This window comes from Staurois parvus, unplaced genomic scaffold (genome assembly GCF_062004578.1).
Source record: "Staurois parvus isolate SC_StPar_1 unplaced genomic scaffold, SC_StPar_1.0 ptg001095l, whole genome shotgun sequence".
Classification (NCBI taxonomy): domain Eukaryota; kingdom Metazoa; phylum Chordata; class Amphibia; order Anura; family Ranidae; genus Staurois; species Staurois parvus.
In genome coordinates, this window is record NW_028318891.1 from 577,065 (window position 1) to 598,075 (window position 21,011).

Sequence of the window (21,011 nt, forward strand, 5' to 3'; positions counted from 1 at the left end):
TCATATTTGTTATTCAGTCTTGAATGTGGTGTATGAGAGATGTAAGACTTGGCAAGGGGTGATATTTTGGCGAGGTAATAAGAGATAAGCTGCTGGTTGGCTGGTGTGTAGTTTTGGGATCAAACATGTTATGCAGATCTGGGTTATCCGTAAGTCAACCTAGCACCCGATGAAAATCTAGGGGGCCCAGCTCACTCCTTCATGCTCCTGCAGTAAAGATAGCAGATCCTGCACTTTGCAAAGCTGTGCACCTACCCGTCATTCACAAGAGAGGATGAACCTATAGGCAGTTGATGTCTGAGGGGGCCACTATAGACAATATAAAGGGGGTGGCTTCTGTGTCCTTCTGAAATCCTTCAGAATGTCAGTAAAATGGATATGGGGGGGCAAAAGTTGCTATGTTCCTCAGGTTCCCATTTTGCCTTAATCCATCTCTGTTGTTATTTATGATGTCATGATGGAGACACAATTGCTACTATGAATGCATTTATAGCAACCAGCAAATGACTTCCATTTTAGTTTGTTCACCTAAAGCAGCTGAACCTGGACTTTCAAGCAGTTAGCATGGACTTCAGCACATTACTTAGTAGTATCAGGGGTAATGGAATGGTTTGGAAATAAAGATTTCGCCTACTGTTACAGCGGCATCTATAACATTTCAGATTTGTCCATAACAGGAAGAGTGTGTGTGTGAGAAGAGGATCAAACCCTTCCTAGTTTATTTAGGCAACTTTCACACAGCTCTGTTGCAAAAACGCATATGCATTTTTGCCTTGTTTTCAGGGAGTTTTGCAAGTGTGAAAAAAAAGGGGGGCATGCGACTCCGAAAACGCAACTGCAGTTGTTTTTAATGCGTTTTCCATTTATTTCAATGGGGAGTTGTGGTTTTTTGGGGTTTTTTTCACTGCACCAAACATGCACCAAGAATGCAGTATACAGGACTTTTAAAAACACAACTGACTGGTGTGGAGAGCCTCATAGAATTTAATGATCATGCACTTTTCTTCCGCTTTTGGTACTGTAAAAACGGGAAAAAAACTGATCGGGTGAAAGGAGCCTTAAAACAGGAAATTTCAAGCACATTTACTTAAGTATTCATGTATACCAGACAAGCGACTCTCAGCTTTCTAACCAGGAGCGAATGACAAATCAATGCAACATGGGCGCATCTACAGCACCCTTGTGTAAACCATGCAAACGTCAGAACTGATATTAAATGAGTTCACATTTAGCAACATGTTACACCCATTCTTACTCTGGTCAAAGTACAATTTCCCCCTAAATTCTGGTGTCACCTTTTTAAAGGCCACAAGAGTCCAGAATTATCAAGTCATTTTTTTGATAATTTTTTGTTTTTGATATTGCAAAATGTTAATGTGTGAACTACCGAGTTTAATCATTTCCTGGCTCTGGCAATGTTCATTTCACACTCTTAAGGCCTTGCATTAATAGCATTGAGCTTGTGTTGATTGATAAAAGTAGTGTGCTTGACATCAGTTTGAGATGCTTCTGCAAACATTCGAAATGTATTGTACGTGTAGTTGACTTGCTTCTGACTTGCTACAAGTTGCTTTTGCATTTCTTTGACTTGTGTGGGAAACTGTTCTGGCATGAACAAAACTTGGTGAATAATACTGGCCCTACATCTGCCATTCTTGCGGGTCAGGAAGGAATATTTGTCCCCCACTGTCAGGATAAGTTCTCTTCTTGGCTGTTCTTCACCTTCTTCTGGATCAATAGAATTAAAATAGCTGGAACTTTTTCAAGCTATGTATATGTGTTGTACTAAAACTGACCCCATCCTTCAACCAAAAACCTGCATTGTGGAAGAGATTCCGATTGGTTGAATTGAGGATGATCATAGGCCCTCCTAAAATTCAGTCAACTCAGCCTATTTCCAGAGAACACCATTCTGAGGAACCCAACTGGATCATCTTTGGCGAAAAGAATAGATTAGTGTACTTGATCAGTGAAGGGTAGGCAACGGTGGAGGCAAAATTCTTCAGCCTGCTCAGTGGAGACTGAAGTGGAAATAATACAGCAGTACAGTCATTCCCGAGGCCTGGGGCTTCTTGTGCAAGCTGCAACAGTCTTGGGCCATCAGTCGTCTACTGTTAACCATGATTGACCAATCAATATCTGTCCAGCCATGTGTCCACTTAATACTAAATCAAGAGGATGTTTTCTTTCCTGCAGCTCAGATATCTTTTATAGGAGACCCGGCTGCACAAAAACTGTTTTATATACATAAACATGGAATGTGAACTTAAAGGCAACTTGTTCTGTTGGTTTTGGTATGGCAATATTTTTCTTCATTTTCTTTTCACTTTTTAACACTGCCATTTAGGAATCAGATTTAACAAAAAAACAAAATAAAAAATAGAAGATCGCCAATTGTCTTCCAGATTAAACTCTCCTTATATGATAAGATCACAAAACACCTACTACCTGAATGCTGAAAACACAACAGTATTTCGGGGGTAATCTGCTTCAACCAAGAATGCGCTTACTACAGAACCAACAAGACTATTTTTTCTTAGCAGATCTTACATATCTTCCAGTTTCAACTAACTGGTTACATTTTGCTGCCAATTTCAGTGACTAAAGAACTCAAGAGAGAACACAGTATTTAACCAAAAAATTCCTCCATATCAAGTGGATATCTTACCCTTATGGGTAAGAAGATAAAACACTGCAACTCTAAGCAACATCTAAACATTAGAGTGGAATGTCTGTAAAAGAAATAGCTAACATTCAGTTAGACTTGTACTGTTGAAGATTTTCACCTACTCATCCAAGCCATTAGTCCACCATTTTTGCTGCTATGAACCAAGAACAACAACAAAATAGAGAAACATCCCAGAGGATGAAACACTACAAAAGACAAAAAAAGACAAGCGAGAAAGAAAACTTCAGATAGAGCCTTCCCAGCTGGAGAAGTCTTAGCCAAGGGACTGAACTTCACTGTGTCACCCCAACATATCGCTCTGGTGGGTTACATCCCCACTATAGAATATTTCAACCATATCAATCGCATATCTGGAGTGGAGATTTAACAACTCCAACTGCCTGGGAGTCTCCGCTGTCCTTTCCACAACACCTTTTCCAGCGTGACTTCACTAGAAAGGAAGTCCCTTAAATCACTGAATAGAGATCCAAACAGATTCATCCTGCCAGTGGACAAGGTGAGCTGCACTGTGGTAATGAATAGATCCAGTTATCATACTGAGGGGTCAGACACGCCAATACTAATGTGTCACTAAAGAGGGACCTTCCACTGTTAATGAAGATGGGGAAACTGTCTACAACACTTGGAAATGTGCTGTAGACACTCAACAAACTGTATCTTGTACCAGCAACCCTATTGGGGAAGCTATACCATGCCTATGATGACTTCCTAAGATATTGTTTTAAATTTTTGGAAAGAGTAGGGGAGAGTAAGGGAAATTTATAACCCCTGTCATTTTTTTTGCCATCTGTGTCCCAGTAGGGAGGTTTACCTTCACTTCCTGCCCCATTGCCAAAACAGGAAGTGAGAGGAAATCCCTGCAAATCCCTTGGGGCCCCTCCAGGTCACCAGAATTATTGTTGCTATTAGAATATTCCCCCACTAATACTGTTCTGGAGAGACATCCCAAAATTTGGAATTTTCTTTTACTTTCACTTTCAATGATAACAATAAACAAGACAAATAGAGAGGGTGATGATATGTGGCTAGTCCTAGAAGCGCTCCCCTTTTCTTTTAGATTGAATTCACCAGTCTATGAATAATACTGGGTGCAGCAGCTGACTACTAAGGAGCCCAACTTAAGCTTTTGAAGAATTTGTATATGGACTAATGGTCATTGATTTTGAAAGATTGTTGGAATATCTCAGATTGATTCTCCTCTCTCGCTCCCTTACATTGGATTATACCATGTAGGGTGTGTGTAGTTCAATTACAATATAGAACCTTTAGTAAATAGAAAGGGTGAATCTCCCTAACAGGGGCAAAGACAACACTAAAAACCTAGTAGGTGTTCTAATCCGTCTCTACTCTATCCAAAGTTTACTTTCAAGTTGGAAATTTATCTCAGCTGACTGTACTCTGAAATATATTTTCTGGAATCCCCAGCTGCATTTTTAAGGATTCTGATTTTTGTGCACTGAGCAAGTTCAAAAGTAAATTCAACCTTAATAAAGAGCAATTTAGATGGAGTATACCTTTATGGAGATTTTCTGTGGAAATTGCTCCTCGCTCTCCAGTCGACATTTTCAATAAAATCTCCTGGAAAACACAATTCTCTGTATTCCTTTTATAATCAAAAAGAATATAGGTTAACGCCAAACCCTTCTGTAATAACACAGATAAGGAGTCATCTAGATTACGTTGTGTTCATTTCCTGGCAGTGTGACAGCGAGGATACGCCAGTAATAACAGCAGACACAACACATCCCGCAATGCCTTTATTATTGAAGCTATGTACAATACAGCATTGTTGCAAAGGTTACATTATACATTTTTCTTCCAGTACAACCCAGGGGTTAGAACCACATAAACTGAGCCAGTTGTAGACATTCCCTTAAAACTTCCATTCTTCACTGCGTGTTTATAAAAAATATTGCACTACATTTATTCTGCACTGTACAAAAGATTAATGGAATTAGCAGCATTAAATCAACCGCAGATTACTTTTACCTAGCCTGTCCCGATAACACAGAAACATCTACAAGAGGACACAAAGTGACAGGTTCGTTCCACAGTGCCGGACCGTGATGGCAGAACAGCGTGTAGAAAGAAACTTCACACCAGACATGAGAACATGGAAGACAAGAGCCACAAATACACAAGTGTCCACTCATGCAATCCTTCAGCCAAACACCATTGCCACTAAATTTGTGTTTGCTTTTACACAGGATGTTATAAGTCGACTCGGTAAAACCGGAGAGCATTATGTAGGCCTCTCAGCATGAATTATCTAAGACATCGTTTTACCCATCGAAACCTCCTCCATATTATGAAGACTCTCTGAGAAGACGATGACCAGCACATATGGGCTACAGATATAGAGAGGAAAAATTGGGTAATATAATACATTAAATATATATTACCCATTCTTCTGATAGATGTTTCTAGTTTTCAGTCCTCGAGAACCTGAAGAAGTACTGCTTTCTATATCCGCCCAATCATGATCTGGTGAATGAAAGGAGTGCACCATGCTCATAAGTAGTTCCGGCACAACACCACTATCTGACAAGGATCTATGAGGCCTGGATATAAAAAACATTGCCAGAGACTAGAAGCTCAAGAAGTATCAAACTAATCAGCCCAACTAAACTCCACTTTTTTTTTCTTTTAGTTTTAGATGATGTGGGAAAGGGTGAGATCATGTTTCAACTAGCAGCTGTGTCCCAGTCTCAGAGGTTCTATTTCTCTTCCTGTTGGGTGTCACCAGGACTGAAGTAAGGAGAAACCAGATGGGACACTTGACAAAAAAAAAAAGGTTCTAATCCTTCTCCTTTCCATCAAAACTATGGAAGCAAAAGGTCTTGGCTAGAGATGGGCTTTGGCCTGAACATGTCTGAAATTGTGCAATATAAATATTTGGAGACTCTTCCAAAAGTGTTTGATTGAAGAAAAAAAAAAAAAGAAAGAAAGAAATGTGGTGTAGTCAAGAAGATTCCAGTTTTGCAAGGCATGTCTAGCAAAAACATTAACATGACAAATGTAATACGCTGGACAGTAGTGACAGATGTTAGCAGTGTAAAGTAAATGACATGTAAAGAGCTTTTAACTAACCACCATATAGGAGTGTGGAGAGGGAGAGCGAGGGACAGAGAGGGAAGGAGAGAAAGAGAAAGTGAGGGACAGAGAGGGAAGGAGAGAAAGAGAGAGCGAGGGACAGAGAGGGTAAGAGAGAAAGGGAGAGAGAGGGAAGGAGAGAAAGGGACAGAGAGGGAAGGAAAGAGAGGAGAGGAGAGAAAGACAGAACGAGGGAGAGAAAAGGAGAGGAGAGAAAGAAAGAACGAGAGAGAGGAGAGAAAGAGAGCGAGGGAAAGAGGAGAGAAAGAGAGCGAGGGAGAGAGGAGAGAAAGAAAAAAGTGAATAGAAAAAAAGTGGAAAGAGAGAGAGAAACAAAAAAAAAAATATTAAAGACAGAAAGGGAGGGGTGGGGGGACATGAAAAAAGAGGAGGGAGAGAGGGGAGGAGAGAAAGAGAGAGGGGAGGAGAGAAAGAGAGAGGGGAGGAGAGAAAGAGAGAGGGGAGGAGAGAAAGAGAGAGGGGAGGAGAGAAAGAGAGAGGGGAGGAGAGAAAGAGAGAGGGGAGGAGAGGAAGAGAGGGGAGGAGAGGAAGAGAGGGGAGGAGAGGTAGAGGAAGAGAGGGGAGGAGAGGTAGAGGAAGAGAGGGGAGGAGAGGAAGAGGGAGAGAAGGGAGGAGAGGAGGGAGAGAAGGAGGGAGAGAAGGAGGGAGAGAAGGGGGGAGAGAAGGGGGGAGAGAAGGAGGGAGAGAGGGGAGGAGAGAGGAGGGAGAGGGGAGGAGAGAGAGAGGAGGGAGAGAGGGAAGGAGAGAAAGAGAGAAGGAGGGAAAAAGCAAGAGAAAGTGAGGAGAGAAAGAAAAGTTAATAGAAAAAAAAGTAGAGAGAGAGGGGGAAGGGAGAGAGCGGGACGAAGAGAAAGAGGGGGAAGGGAGAGAGCGGGATGAAGAGAAAGAGGGGGGAGGGAGAGAGAGGGGGAAGAGAGGGGAGAGAGAGGGGGAAGAGAGGGGTGGGGGGGAGAGGGGAGGGGGAGGGAGAGAGGGGAGGGGGAGGGAGAGAGGGGAGGGGGAGGGAGAGAGGGGAGGGGGAGGGAGAGAGGGGAGGGGGAGTGAGAGAGGGGAGGGGGAGAGAGGGGAGGGGGAGAGAGGGGAGGGGGAGAGAGGGGAGGGAGGGAGAGAGGGGAGGGAGGGAGAGAGAGAGGGGAGGGAGGGAGAGGGGGAAACAGAGAGGGGAGGGAGGGGGAGAGAGAGAGAGAGAGAACATAAAGACAGAAAGAGAAGGGTGGGGGCACTTGAAGAAAGAGAACAGAAAGGAATAACAGAGGGAGGGAAAAAGAGATGGAAAGTGAAAGAGAGAAAGTGGGGGGAGAGGGAGACCGAGAGAGGAAAGAGAGATGGAAACAGACAGGGAAGGAAGTAGTAAAAGCTGGCAAAAGATGGATCAAAATTTGCCCAGTTCAGCAGGGCTCAACCATATTTTTATGTGTGTGTAAATGTCATATCATTACATCGACTTCTGTCGAACAGGCAAGCTGGAAAACTTTTTTTGTGTGGATGGAGGAATCTGTTTTTTATTTTTATTCAGCCTGCTGGCTGAAAAAAAATAAAATGAACCTTTTATGGCCATGCTTTAGAGAATACATGGGGAAAGACCAGGGATAAGTGGGGGGTGGGGAAATGAGAGGAAAAGGTAAGAAGAAAAACAGTATGACAGGAGGGACACACAGAAATCGTGGTAGTGAGATTTTTCTTCTTATAGTGTTTTGTGACACACAGGGGTAAGATTTATTAAATCTGGTGCATCCGTGCATGGTAGCTAATCGGCTTCTAACTTCATATTGTTCAATTAAGGTTTGGCCAAAAAAAGAAAACCTGGAAGTTGATTGGTTTCTATGCAGAGCTGCACCAGATTTTGCACTCTCCAGTTTTAGTAAGTAACCCCCATAGCGTGATGTTTTTAATGTGTGAGATATATGTATATACACATATATACATATACACACATACATACAAACATACATATACATACATACTGTATTATAACTTTTATTCTATAAACAGGTCCTCATTTCTTTTCATGCAAAACTGCTGAACTTAAACACAATTTTCCACTACCTCGCCCATCAGAATTAAATCCACCAAATAACAGGATAAAATGTACCTTTTTATGGCAGTTTAAGAGCGTCCAATGTTACCCATTAGGTCATAACGTGCCATATAAATATGACATTAGGGGAATATTTATAAAGCAGTAAATGTGACGTTCAGCAAACTTGTGGTGAATCAATCACCATCATTTAAAACACATGCACCTTGAAGATTTACCTGCAGGAATTGTTTGGTGAATGCCAAATTCACTGCTATATAAATATGGCCTTTTGTGTGAAGAACTCTGCAGCTATTCTGCACCAATCTGTGTACAAATGATGGCTCTCCTTATAGTGAACAGAAAATGTCTCCTCTGTGACCAAGACAGCCCAGCTCATAGTGACCGAATCTGATCATCAAACTACAACCATTATAGGAGCTGCGGATGGGACTGGAGACACCGTATGTCAAACCACTCAGACACAACATGATAAAAAAGATTAAAGTGCAAGAAATTAAATAATGTACAGTAGATTATGTAATCACAAATTATGAAAACTAATAAAATTATGTAATATAAAACTAAAAATTAAAACCTAAAATTATAAAAAGAATCACAGGTCACCCAAACATAAAGTATTACGCAGCTGTATATATCTGCAGTGTTTTCTGCCTCCACCATAAAATGCATTTTAATGACAATGCCAGGAGGTGACACCGACCCTTTATATCATGAAGAATGGTAGAGACGTAGTCAGATTTTGCATTTTTCTCTGCATCAAGTGGTACAGCAGACCTCAGAGGAGCAAAGTTGGACATTTTGCTCTTAGAAACAAAGTACACCTCACAGCAAGAGTGGACAAGCCTGAAAGGCTAAGTTTGCCTTTTCCAGAAAAAAAGCTGATGCAGTCAAGGACCCCCCAATAATTAACGAAAAAAAAACAAAAAAAACGTAGCTTTGCAAAATGTTTAGTAATATTTTTGTTTAGTATGCACCAACACCATTTTTTGATTGTGGAGTATGAGTACCAATACTTTCAGTCAAGTACTCGCCAATACAGAGTATTGATACTTTGCAGTGGGATTTGAGTCAATACAAAATGTATAGATGAAAATTGCATGGGAAAGAATACCATGCGATTTGGACAGGAGTGCATTTCATGTCCAAATTGCATTCGGTTTCCCCAATGCTCCTGTGTGAACCCAGGCTTGTCATAGCCTGAGATCACACAGGAGTGGTACAGGAAACCTCCCTGCACTGATCCCATGCTGAGCGGAGAGTGGGAGAGAAGGGTGTGTCGGGATGAAATCCTGGTGTCAGCCATCAGAGGATGGAGGCAGATGCTCTGGATTCTCAGCTGTAGGAAAACCACAGCAATGGTTCAGATTGTAGGAGAGGAGAGAGAGCCGAGGGGAATTGAAATCCCTACGGCTTTCTCTCCTCTCCTTGCAGGGATGATAGTACAGGCTAAACGACTTGATTGGTCAGCATGTCACAATTCTGACAAATCAGAAGCAGTCTAGCCCATACTGTCATCCCTACAAGGAGAGGAGAGAAAGCCACGGGGATTTCAAATCTCTGCGGCTTCCAATCCACTCCTACAGCTGAGAATCCAGAGTATCTGCCTCCATCCTCCGCCTGATAGGCAACACCAGTGTATACATCCCCATACGCCCTGCTCTCCCATTCTCCACTCATTCGCTCAGCATAGGATCAGTGCAGGGAGGTTTCCTGGACCGCTCCTGTGTGAACTCAGGCTTTGACATTTTGTATTGACACAAATCGCACCAAAAAGTATCGGTTTGGGTATCAGGAGCATTTTCACAAGTACTCATGAAATACTCAACGCAACCAGTATCGTGCACCCCTAATTATTTCATACCCGTTGGCCATTTGAGTTCCCTCAGAAACCTGGCTAAATAACTCCCATTTAGCAATCCCCCATGTCATGTCTTGTTTCTAGGATGTGAAAACAACTGTCTCAACCCCAACATTACAGGAGTGAAAAACAACTGTTTTTGCTTCCAAGCGACAAGCCAGGATGTGAGGTTTGCCAACTTGGGAGTTTTTAAGCCAGGCTTTTGGGGTTGCAAATGGCCTAAAGATATGACAATAGTATTACTGAACATTTTGTGAAGCTGCTCAGTTTTTTTATATATAGTTATACTGGGCCCCCTTGACTGCATAGGCCATTTTCTGGAAAAAGTGAGCCTAGGCTTGAAGGGCCTTCAACTGTAGGCATCGCAAGTAATAAGTCGTTCCATAAAATATTTGTTGTTATAATTAGTCCCGATTTACTAGGCTGTAGTAAAACTTCCCGAATGCCCTTACATTATAAAGATAAAGTGACTGATTATTTGTGCATAGGTTTATTTCAGCAAATACAAGAGGCTTATCCAACTGCCTCTATATCTATATACCGTATGTGCATAACAAGAGTCCCTTGGAAGGCAACAGACAGCCCTCCAAGTCTCATTCATGGGGAGTGTTTGGTCTGTATGTGATGTAGATTGAAAGGCAATAAACAATTTGACTTCAGCTAATTCCTGGTTTCAGAAGCCAAAATGAGAGCAGAAGTCATCTGAGTTTTTGCATTTTTTTTGCAAGGAATTGGAAAGATACAAAGCATCTATTGCTTTCATTGAATGTTACTTTCAAAAGAGAACAGAACCATTTAGAAGCATCTACTGGAAATGACTGTATTCGCAGTCAGGAGAGCCAGAAGAAAATCCTCATACGATCTTCTTCCTTTGCCTGAACTGCCCCAGAACGTCACTACAAAACATCATGGACGTCACAATAGTCCCATCCTTCAAGAGCAAGTAAGCATACAGTGGGCCACTTACTCTGAAATGGGAAACTTTTAGAAATTTGAAAATGGCGATACCCCTGTGAAGTTTTTCAAGAAATTGGGGGGTCATATAGGATAAGAATCACTATTACACCTAAGAAGTTGAGTGGGTCTAAAATACAATATATGGCCAAAGGTTTGTGGACACGTGACTATTACACCTATCTATACAGCTAAAAGAATGTGGACACCCCTTTACCCCCAAATTAGAGCTCAGATGTCTCCAGTGAAGGGTACTGCTAATGCTACAACATATAGAAAGCCTTTTTAGTTAATCGTATGCTTCAAAACTTTTTGTAATCGTTTGGTGAAGGCCCTTTACTGTTCCAGCCAAGACTGGGTTCCTGCGCACAAAGCAAGCTCCATAAAGACATGGTTCGACATGTTTGGTGTTGAGGAACTCAAGTGTCCTACACAGAGTGCTGACCTCAACCCTACTTAACACCTCAGAGATGTATTGGAACACTGATTGTAAGCCAGGTCTTCTATCTAATCCAACTTCCGTACCTGAGCTCACAAATGGAAACCGAGACACATTTCAAAAACTTGTGGAAAAACTTCCCAGAAGAGTGGAAGCTGGTATATCCACAAGCGGTGACAGCTCCATATTAATGGCCATGGGTTTGGAATGGCATGTCCAAAAACTCATACAGGTGTGATGGTCAGGAGTCCACAAACGTCTGGCCACATAGTATAATGATAAGAATTACATTTAGGGGTTAAGTGAAGCTTCAACAGAAGTTCTCACTTGTGTGGAACATGCCTGAAGAGCTTTAAAGAGAACCTGTAAAAATGGAAGCTGACTGTGCAGACTGCTTTTTAAAGGTTCAGGCTCCAGAGCTGTTATTCTAAGGCACGCTCCTGGTTCCTTTTAATGGTCCCACTCCAGACTCTTCCAATTCATGTAAAAGACATGTGCCGTACACAAAACTAATAAAGAGGATTCTTGATTGGCTGCTTTTTCTTACAGCACCACCCAGATCACACTATTACATATACATTATAACCAAAATGGGGTGTAATTTCTGTTCACATTACCGCAAAACTCCGGTCTAAACAATAACCTGTTCTAGAGTTTGTAATGATGTAGATGTTTACATCCAAATACAACCTACTAAAAAAGACTCATATTCTGAAGTCGAGAGGGTTGAGAATATTTAAAATCAGCCGAAGTCCTAGACCAGAAAACCAAAGTAATGGTCCTGTTGCACTATGAACAGCTCTGACACACTGAGGAGGGATTGGGGTGTAAACAGACACACATACAGCTCTGAATATTCAATTCTTTAACTTAAAAATATCAAAATGTTTTTGTTGGGGTTTAGTTTAGAAGGATCTCTAATATGATATTAATGGCAGTAAAGTGTACCTGTCATGCTAGTGACACAAGGATCTCTGGTATAAATAGGCTTATGTTCCTGTCCTATATACATGTTCCATGTGGAAGGTCATCATTGTGCTGAAGGATTAAAAGGAGGAGGAGAAGTACAGCCAAAGATCTTTTGGCTGTATTTCTCCTGTGGATTACAGGAGTGCAGTTTGTTCTGCACTCTTGTGACCAGTTTTCAGCCGAGAGCTGGCTGAAGCCCGCTGTCAGCTGACATCACTCAGCTGGTCCAGTCTGGGGAAAGATCCCAACTTCCCGACCCGCTGAGAGCCTGAGCCAGCCGCGTCCTACCCCTCCACAGCCCAGCGCTCCAGTGATCGCGGGGGGGGGCATAGCAGATAGCTGTGACTGACAGTCATCTCTTGCTGCTCAGAGTGGCTGTGAGAACTCAGTGATCAGCGGTCATATGATCACTGAGTTCTCAACCTTACGAGCCAATGGAGGCATGGGCATGGACCGATGCTGCATTCACCTAGGTAAGTATAAATGGGGGGAGTCCATACTTCTCTTTTAATGCACTTCTGTCTGTAACTGCTGCACAGCTGGATAGGACAACTCTCTGCCTACAAAGCTGCGCAGCACAAAAACAGCAAGGCATGCCAAGGAACCAGAGGGGTGCTTGGTGCACCACAAAGCTCAATCAAGGCTCCACTCTCTTTATAAACCTCCATAGGAGTGAGTCAGATGTCAGAGTAGTAACAATCCTTCATTCAGGATGAAAAAAATGTTGAATTAAAAGACACTAAGGCACCATAAACAGGCTGTTTGGGGGAAAGCTTGGCCAGCATGGCTAACACATTCTGTCTACATGGATGTTAGGCCCAAAGTGGTAGAACACAATGTGCTAACGTGTTCACTTTGTGATGCTCTTTCATGAACACAGCCTGCAATATAAGTACCATACCTGAACCTGCAGGCCGGATCATCACCTTTCTCCCCAAGGCTCCCCCTCTACACCCAGCACAGCACCGGAGTGCAGCCACAGAGACAGCAGATGCAAATTTGCTCCCCATGCTTGTGTGCCCTAATGGTGTTCAGGACTAGTTTCCAGTTTCTCTTTCCATATATTTAGCAAAGTTCCAATTTTCAACTACAGAGTACTGGTATGCTGACTTTTAAGGGTGATTTGGGTGATGATGCATTGTCTATGGTGGAGTGCATGACTATCCCAAATCAGTGCTTTTGGCGGGCCAGTGATTGGCAGCTTATAATATTTGCCCACTTGCTACACATAGCTTCCCCTTCCACATCTACGTGACCACGGCACTCCAAAGTAAGCGGAGAGACTGGCCCAGGAGACATGGCGACTTGGCCGCATCATATATGACCATACATCCATTGTCTAAGATCTATGGCCAGATTTGATTGTTATTATGGGTTCCCTCTGTCATACACAGACCACGCTCTCTCTACTGCTTTGCTTAATAGGCTGGTACTGCTCTTACCAGGCAGAGGAATATATACAGAATGTCTTGATGACAGTGGAACTATTAAAAAAAAAAAAAAAAAAACTCAGATTATCCTAAATAAGAACAGACTGCATTGCACATACCGTCTCATCGGACTCCTCTTTTCTGACATTGAATCTGATTGGTGACTGTGAGAAAAGGCTCAAGTAAAGAATAGTTACTGGTAAACAGACTACTTTCTGTATCTTTCTATGGAATCAGATTTATATTAAATTGTCACGGGCCATCAAACAGTGCGTAACATATCTGGGGCAGAATAGTTTGAGATGTCCCAGGAGATGAACATATACCAAACACTGAAGATTTTCCCTTTAATAAGCCAATATATATATGTATATATATATATATTAATGGGCCTTGTACAATCTCAGGGGAGTTTCCACTCTGCTTCCTCCACAAACAGGTTATCTTTGGCGTTTGTGAGTGAAGAATGGGGAAGTATGGCATCACACGAAGCTCCTTGTGTCCCAACAGCCTCCAATATATCCTCCTCTGCCAGCAAAGGTTAATATATTGTATAAAGTATCCGATTCTCCCCCCCTAATTTTTTTCTGAAGACATGGACAGACAGGCGGACATAGTAAAAATGGCAGCTGCAATGTAAAAGAAAAATTAATCAGCGCTGGACAGTGTCTAAATCGGCTTCCATCATCCTCCCTTTTGCCCAAAGTTGGCCATAGGGACGCCAGTCTTTTAGCACCTGCATACTTGGACAGCAAGCTGACGGAGCCTTTGCCGAGAGGCTAGCGCCGTCATTGTCCTGCCTAAAGTCCTTCAATTCAGTGTATGTGAAGCAGGTCAAGGTGCAGATTCATTCTTCCTCTCGGGTTTTACAGTGTACAAGCGGTGAGAAGTTGCAATTTTATGGCCATGTTTTAAACTACTCTGCCTCAAGGGCATCTGGCAGGTTATCCTCAGTAGGGTCACTAAAATCTGCCTTCATCTCTAACGGTACATCCTCATCCTCATTATCAGCAGCTTCAGACACCGCCATAGATTCTTCATCATATTTCGCTATTTTTCGAGGCTGAGCCAAAGAGGAGTTTTCCAGAGACTCAATGTCCTCAATTCCTGCCCGATAATGGATCATGAGCAATGTGAGGGCCTGTAGTCTCTCACCAGACTTGGACAGTGCTGCAGACAAAAGGGCTTTCCTCCTGGCTTCTGTAGACTCTCGCTCTTCTTTAACAAGAGAATTGTTATGTTCCAGTTCCTGATCGATTTCGTTCTGGAGTTTATCCAACATGAACTCTAACTTTTGTATCCTTTCGTCAGTTGGCAAACCTCGATAGAGATCGCGGCCTATCTCCTTGACTGCTATAAAAACACTGTCATCCAATCCTCCCTCTTTGCGGACTAATTTTGACGAGCTGCCACTAGACCGCTTAGAAGGGCTGTTTGCCCCACCAGTCTCTGTATCACTGCTCTCATTGTCTGAAGTGTTCGGGGTTTGCTTTGGAGAAGGCTCAACCAAATCACATCCTTGTTCTGGCTGTCTCATTTTAGTTCCCTGTCTCAGAGGGTTCAAGAACCGGGAGCTGGTGTTGATGATATGTCTGGTGATGCCCGCTGTTCTGTTTCCCACAGATTTGGACTCCAGGTCAGGTCTCTTCTCTAGAGACACACAGAATGGGTTTTCAGCAAGACACTTTTCTTGACATTTCTTATGGCAGACATAGCCGCAGTTCATGCACTGCGATGCAGCTTTGGTCCACACCTTCCTCTTACAGTGGTCACACAAGGTGGAATTCTGAAACTGAGTGTCTTGGAAATTATGCTTTGATTCAGAAAAATTCACGGAGGGGGGAGGAAACTCTTCTTTCGGCAGCATGGTCATATCTTCTGTAAAAATGGCATCTCTCTCTTTCTCCAGCAGAAGGCTTGAGTTCTCAGACTCGCCTTCCATCAGATACTTGAAGTTCAAAGTGATATCACCATAGCACAGTTTGTCATTGAACCCCTTGTGCATGCTCAAACTCCTTAGTGCAGTTCTGCTGACATTGGCTTTGGGTTCTGGAGCATTTAACCGGAATCGCGAATGGTACTCCAGAGAGGAGGTGGAAAGGCATTCTAAAGAAATGTCTTCTAATTTGATGCTGACATGCCCGATGCAACACAGACTGCCAGTTTTAAAAGTGTCTCGGCACCAAAGAGCTACATTCAAATATCTGTGGTGGTTTTCGATATCAAAAATGCAAGATGCTCTTGTCCATCGACCTTGCCGATTCCTGTACAAGGTCTCTGGAGATTCCCACACATATTGGTCTTCTAAGCTCTCCCTGGTACTGGTAGAACCTTCTGAGGTCCTGTCTTTTGCAGCCTCTGGTTTCAGGGAGCTGGGTTTCTGAACGGAGAACTCTTCACCAACCTCTGCTTGTTTTCCAGATTTCTCAGCTAGCTTGTCACCATTCACAGAGGGTGGAGGAGCTTTATCTGCTTTATCAAGGGAGGGCTCAACAGGCTCCACAGTATTCTGAGTTTCACACGTAGTTAAGGTTAGCTTAACTTGAGGTCTCGGGGGTACCGGTGGCTTGATGCCAGATCCTGATGAAGTTCTGTTGAGTTGGGTAGTTTCTTGGTTCTCTGGAGGGCTTACTTTCCCCGATTTTGCTGGAGTCTTTGCTGCTGTTTGGTTACTTGCTGTATTTGGTTTGCGACTCAGAATGGGTGAGATGGACCCCAGAGATTTTGTTGAAAGATTTCCTACAATCCGTTTTGGACTTTGACTTACTGGCAGGAAATTGTCATCTTTAGTCTCCCCAGGAGGTCTCACTTCACTTGCCAGGTCTTCAAACTCAGAATCCAATTCTTTGTTTTCTGCATCCATCAAGAGACCCGCTTCATCCTCAAATGTCTGCGGGAATGCTGAATCTTCTAATGTTCCCATGTTCTCCTGAAGGCTGCCTCCACCTTGGTTCTGACCGGCTGGCCTCTCATAGTAGAGCTGCACTCTGTCCCCTGCTTGTTTGATGAGCTTGAATGCATGCATCGAGGAGGTAACCTTAATACCTGCAAGACAAGACAAGGAAAATTATTAGAGCAGCTTGGTTAGCCAATTCCAGACAGCACTTTTCCCTTAAAGGAAACATCCACTTTTCCATTAAGGAAACTACTAATTATATCATTATATAGCATCAAAGTGCAGCAAGTGATAACAAATCCCTGAGGAAGTCACCGATCACGTGACAAAATGCGTCAGGGGTTGAGCCACGTAACAGCATCACATCCGGTAACTGGAAGTAGACCAGCTTACATATCAAAATAGCTGATGTTTATCCATAAGGGGGCAATGTGATGTTATTTAAAAAGGTGATAATGTTTGTGCACTGGAGTTTTCAGTGCACTTTATTTGTGAGTGGCTTTTTCTTTAGCTTAATAAAAGAGGATTTGTCAGACAGTATTACACTATGAGAGGTTTATTTCTCCTTTCTTGGTGAATGGGCTGGAGTCTGAGCAGAGCTTCATAGATACTTGCACCAGATATTATGAAGAGATCATATGATATATGAAGAGTGTGAGCATTTAGTCCTTTGCCAGCTTGGGCATCTTTTGCCTGGCTTCTTTAGGATGCCGGTCTGCAGCCGTCTTCATTTATATTCCAAAGAAGACTGTGAGCAGGCAGGTAGGTTTCTTTTATTGCAAAAGAGACTTTGCATGTCTATTCTGCTTTAAAGAGTATGCCTGCTTGTAGTTTTTGAAAGCAGGACTTTAGTTCCGCTTTAGGATCAAAATGAAATAAAAAAAATTCACATATAAAGTTAAAGAAAGGTTTTAAATTATGTGAAAAAGGCCAAGAACTCTCCCTACCAGCTATCATTTTTCATATTTAACTGACTTATAATAACTATACAATTGTTTTTGTCTCAATTTTTATAAATAAAATACATACAAAGCCAATTATACATTCCCTACAAATAACAGCTATGGGCATGTATGACTAGAACAGGGAAGTTCTGGGTGTATATATCTACAGAGGAGTGGAGCACAACATTGAAACAAATCAGGAAGAAAATGCACTACCTCTGGTAAATATTTATAAATTGAATAAAATTAAGAACACACACACACGGTTACTGTTAATACTACAGCATTCAAAAGACATTGTAGAAAATTGTACACTTTAAACCTTGTGGCTACAGTTTGATTAATACGGGTCCAAAGGTTTTAATGAACGATCACAGTTACAGCAAGGCAACATTTTGGAGTCTTGCAGGACCCCTTCTTCAGGCATGTGACCCCTTCATCAGGCATGTGACCTTTTTATCAGGCATGTGACCTTTTTATCAGGCATGTGATCACATGCCTGATGAAGGGGTCCTGCGAGAACCCAAAACGTTGCCTTGCTGTAACTATGTGATTGTTCTTTAAAACTTTTGGACCCATACTGGTGATCCTGGTGTGCTGGTGACATTCTCCCTTGCAGATTCTGTTTGGGTCCAGGCAACGATCGCTGCAGCACCCACTTATACACACAGCCATTTTTAAACACAGGAACGTATGCGTTTGGATTGTACACTTACAGTTTAAGACCCTTTTCGTTTCCAGCAGGACTGTGCCCATGTGCACAAAGCCAGCCACAAAGACATGGTTTGGTGTGGAGGAACTTAAAGTGGTAGTAAACTCTCTAAGTTTATTTTTACCTACAGGGAGTCTTAAATTAATGCTTACCTGTAGGTAAAATGAATATTTCCTAAACAAGCGACATTTAAGAGATATTCCAGCTAGTAGCAGCTGGTGACGTCACCAGCGCATGCGCTCTGAAGGAATGGCATACCCATGCCTTTCCTTCAGAGCTGTGTCCTGCCCGGAGCTCCAGACAGCCAGAGCCCGCAAAACTGGAAAGAAGACCGGGTGAAAATGGAAGCCCGGTCAACGGTGACAGCGTTCCGCTGGAGGGCTTCGTTTTAAGGCAAGTCTTTAATACAAAAAAATAAAAAATTAAGCTCTACTACCACTTTAAGTGGCCTGTACAGAGCCCTGACCTTAACCCTACTGAACATCTTTGGGATGAATTGGAATGCCAGTTGTGAGCCAGGTCTTCTCATCCAATATCAGTACCTGACCTCACAAATCGGCACAAATTCCCACAAACATACTCCAAAATCTTGCAGAAAGCCTTCCTAGGACATTGGAGGCTGTAATACCCACAGGTGAGTTCAACTCCATATCAAGGGTTATGGTTTTGGCATGAGATTTCCAACAAGGCCATACAGGTGTATTGGTTCTGGCCATACAGTATGTATATAGTGACTGCGCTGCTTCTTTTTCTTTTCTGTGTCAGTAATCCAGAATATATAGAAGACATACAGCCAGGAAATAAGCATTTCCAGCCAGGACTCAGCAAAGATAGCTCCTGTATTTCTCCCAGAACAAGGGCAGAAAAAACATGGCAACACTAACATGTTACCAGCAGAATAAGGGTGGAATCTCCTACTCTGGCCTGTCCTCTCCGTTCTATGGGCTCAGAAAGAAATTCAGGCATAGACGGAGACTTATGTGGGGTACACACGAGGAGTTTTTTCTTGTTCAACCCAACAAGCTGAACGAAAAAAACCTGAGAGGTGCCGTACTAACAATGCCATGAGCTACTGTGCTCTGACAGGGGGACCACCCTCCGCCTTCCTGCCAGAACACACTGATCACCGCACAGCCATTGGCTGCAAGTGCTGATCAGATGCTGGTTTTCCAGCATGCCCATTCAATAAAAGCCTGTCGTTATACTGGCTTCTTTTCGGACAGGCTGCTGTACGCACTGGGCCGAAAGTCGGCCAGTTTCTGTTGAATGGGCCAATACCCGACCCATGTGTACCAGGCTTTACAGCCTACACCCAATCAGAGGACAACTGACAGCAGCATCCATCTCATACCTCCAATTGCAATAAGGCGATCGCCTTTCTTCAGGTCCATGCCCGCAGCGGGGGAATTTGGCATGACTGACTCCACACAGATATGTCCTGTGTCTCCATCTCTGGCCTGCATCAGGATCAGCCCAATGTTTTGTGATGTCCCTTTAATTAACTCCACCTGGAACACAAACACAAAATGGAGAATTCTGTTAAAGAGGTATAAAAATAAATCTGTACATACTGAACACATCAACTAATCAGCTCCAACTAATGCTCCCTGAAAGGATTAAAATGTAAACAAATGACCTTTTTAAGGGTCATTAGAAAAACATGTGAGTGACAATAACCTGCACTGAGATCTTCAATCCAAATCAGTCGCTTGTGGCTGATCTGAATTCTGAGAACACATTAGAAGAGTGCCAATAGGTGAGTACATGACTGACCAACATAACAGGTAGTGAGACCTTTGCCTTTTCCCCTAGCCTGTCATGATGTGATCCTCTGCGAGGTTGTATTGCTGTGTGGCAGAAGGGTTTTGTTCTCTTCTCTATATAGAAAAGAAGGTGCTCCCTTACACAGATTTTCCAAGAGCTGAACAACATACATGTTTCCAATTAATAGTGCTTCCACAAGTCAGAAAGGCAGGCTATCCCACCCTAGTGAAAGAGAAGATTTAAGGCTGACCATATGTACAGACATTGGAGTGGATTTACTAAAGGCAAATAGACTCACCACCTGTCGGCAGCCTCTAAAGTCTGATCCACAATTGGTTCGCTCTTCAGAGGAAAGGAAGATTTAGACGCACATCTAAATCTACCTTTACAAATTTGTCTGCTTTCACACTGCTCCAATGTGACTCAAAAAATACACCAAAAATGTAACACAGATGATTTTTAGATGTGTTTTCTATTCATTTCAGTGGGGGCCTGCATTTTTGGTTCAGTTTTGAAAACCTCACCGAAGATGCAGCATGCAGGACCGTACCGCTTCTGCAGAACCGTGCTGTGAAGAGCCACACAGGATTTAAAGGGACTGCGATTTTGCTGCGCTTTTAGCACAGTGAAATCTGCGTTAGTGACTTTGCACTATGGTGACTTAGTTAATCCTGATTGGTTGGTACAGAAAATTACTTTAGTCTTGCGCTGTGTTTTTTGGATGTTTTCAGATCAGAAAATCCCTAAACATCCAATTACATTAGCTGGGTGCGTCAACACGCGTTATGTTGTTGCGGTAATGTTTTGAGGCAGCCTATTGAAATCAATGGGTTACCAATATACCAAAACATCTGAGACAATGGACATACCACAAATATTGTAACAAAACATACTATGGGGCTGTGATACATGTGCATGGTCTTAATGCGTAGGGTGACATTAAAAATGAATAGCACTGCAATGCATGCAACATAACATGCGCTGCCATGCATTACTGAGATGCAGAATTCTAAAGAACCGTGATGTCCACCGTCTGGTAACCGGATTCTAGGAATGGAGACGCCACCTACAGATTTCTTATCGATGGGATTTCCTTACATTAAAGTACATGAGAGGGGTGATGGTCTTCCAGACGGTTTGCCAAGGTGGACACACACTGTACAACGGACGTAGTAGATGAGCTCTGCTTGCCATTCTCATT

The 21,011-nt window shown here is 42.7% G+C and overlaps 1 protein-coding gene across 1 annotated transcript in view; it reads right to left on the bottom strand.

Annotated features, from left to right (window-relative positions):
- Positions 1-10,176: 10,176 nt before the first annotated feature.
- Positions 10,177-21,011, bottom strand: part of PDZD8 (PDZ domain containing 8) — a 53,233-nt gene continuing 42,398 nt past the window's right edge. The window contains exons 4-5 of the mRNA XM_089658796.1: positions 19,398-19,554; positions 10,177-16,539 (exon numbers count right to left, since the gene is read on the bottom strand). Of these exons, the coding sequence (XP_089514922.1) occupies positions 14,411-16,539; positions 19,398-19,554 (2,286 nt within the window). The 3' untranslated portion in view covers positions 10,177-14,410. The remainder of the gene's footprint in view (positions 16,540-19,397; positions 19,555-21,011) is intronic.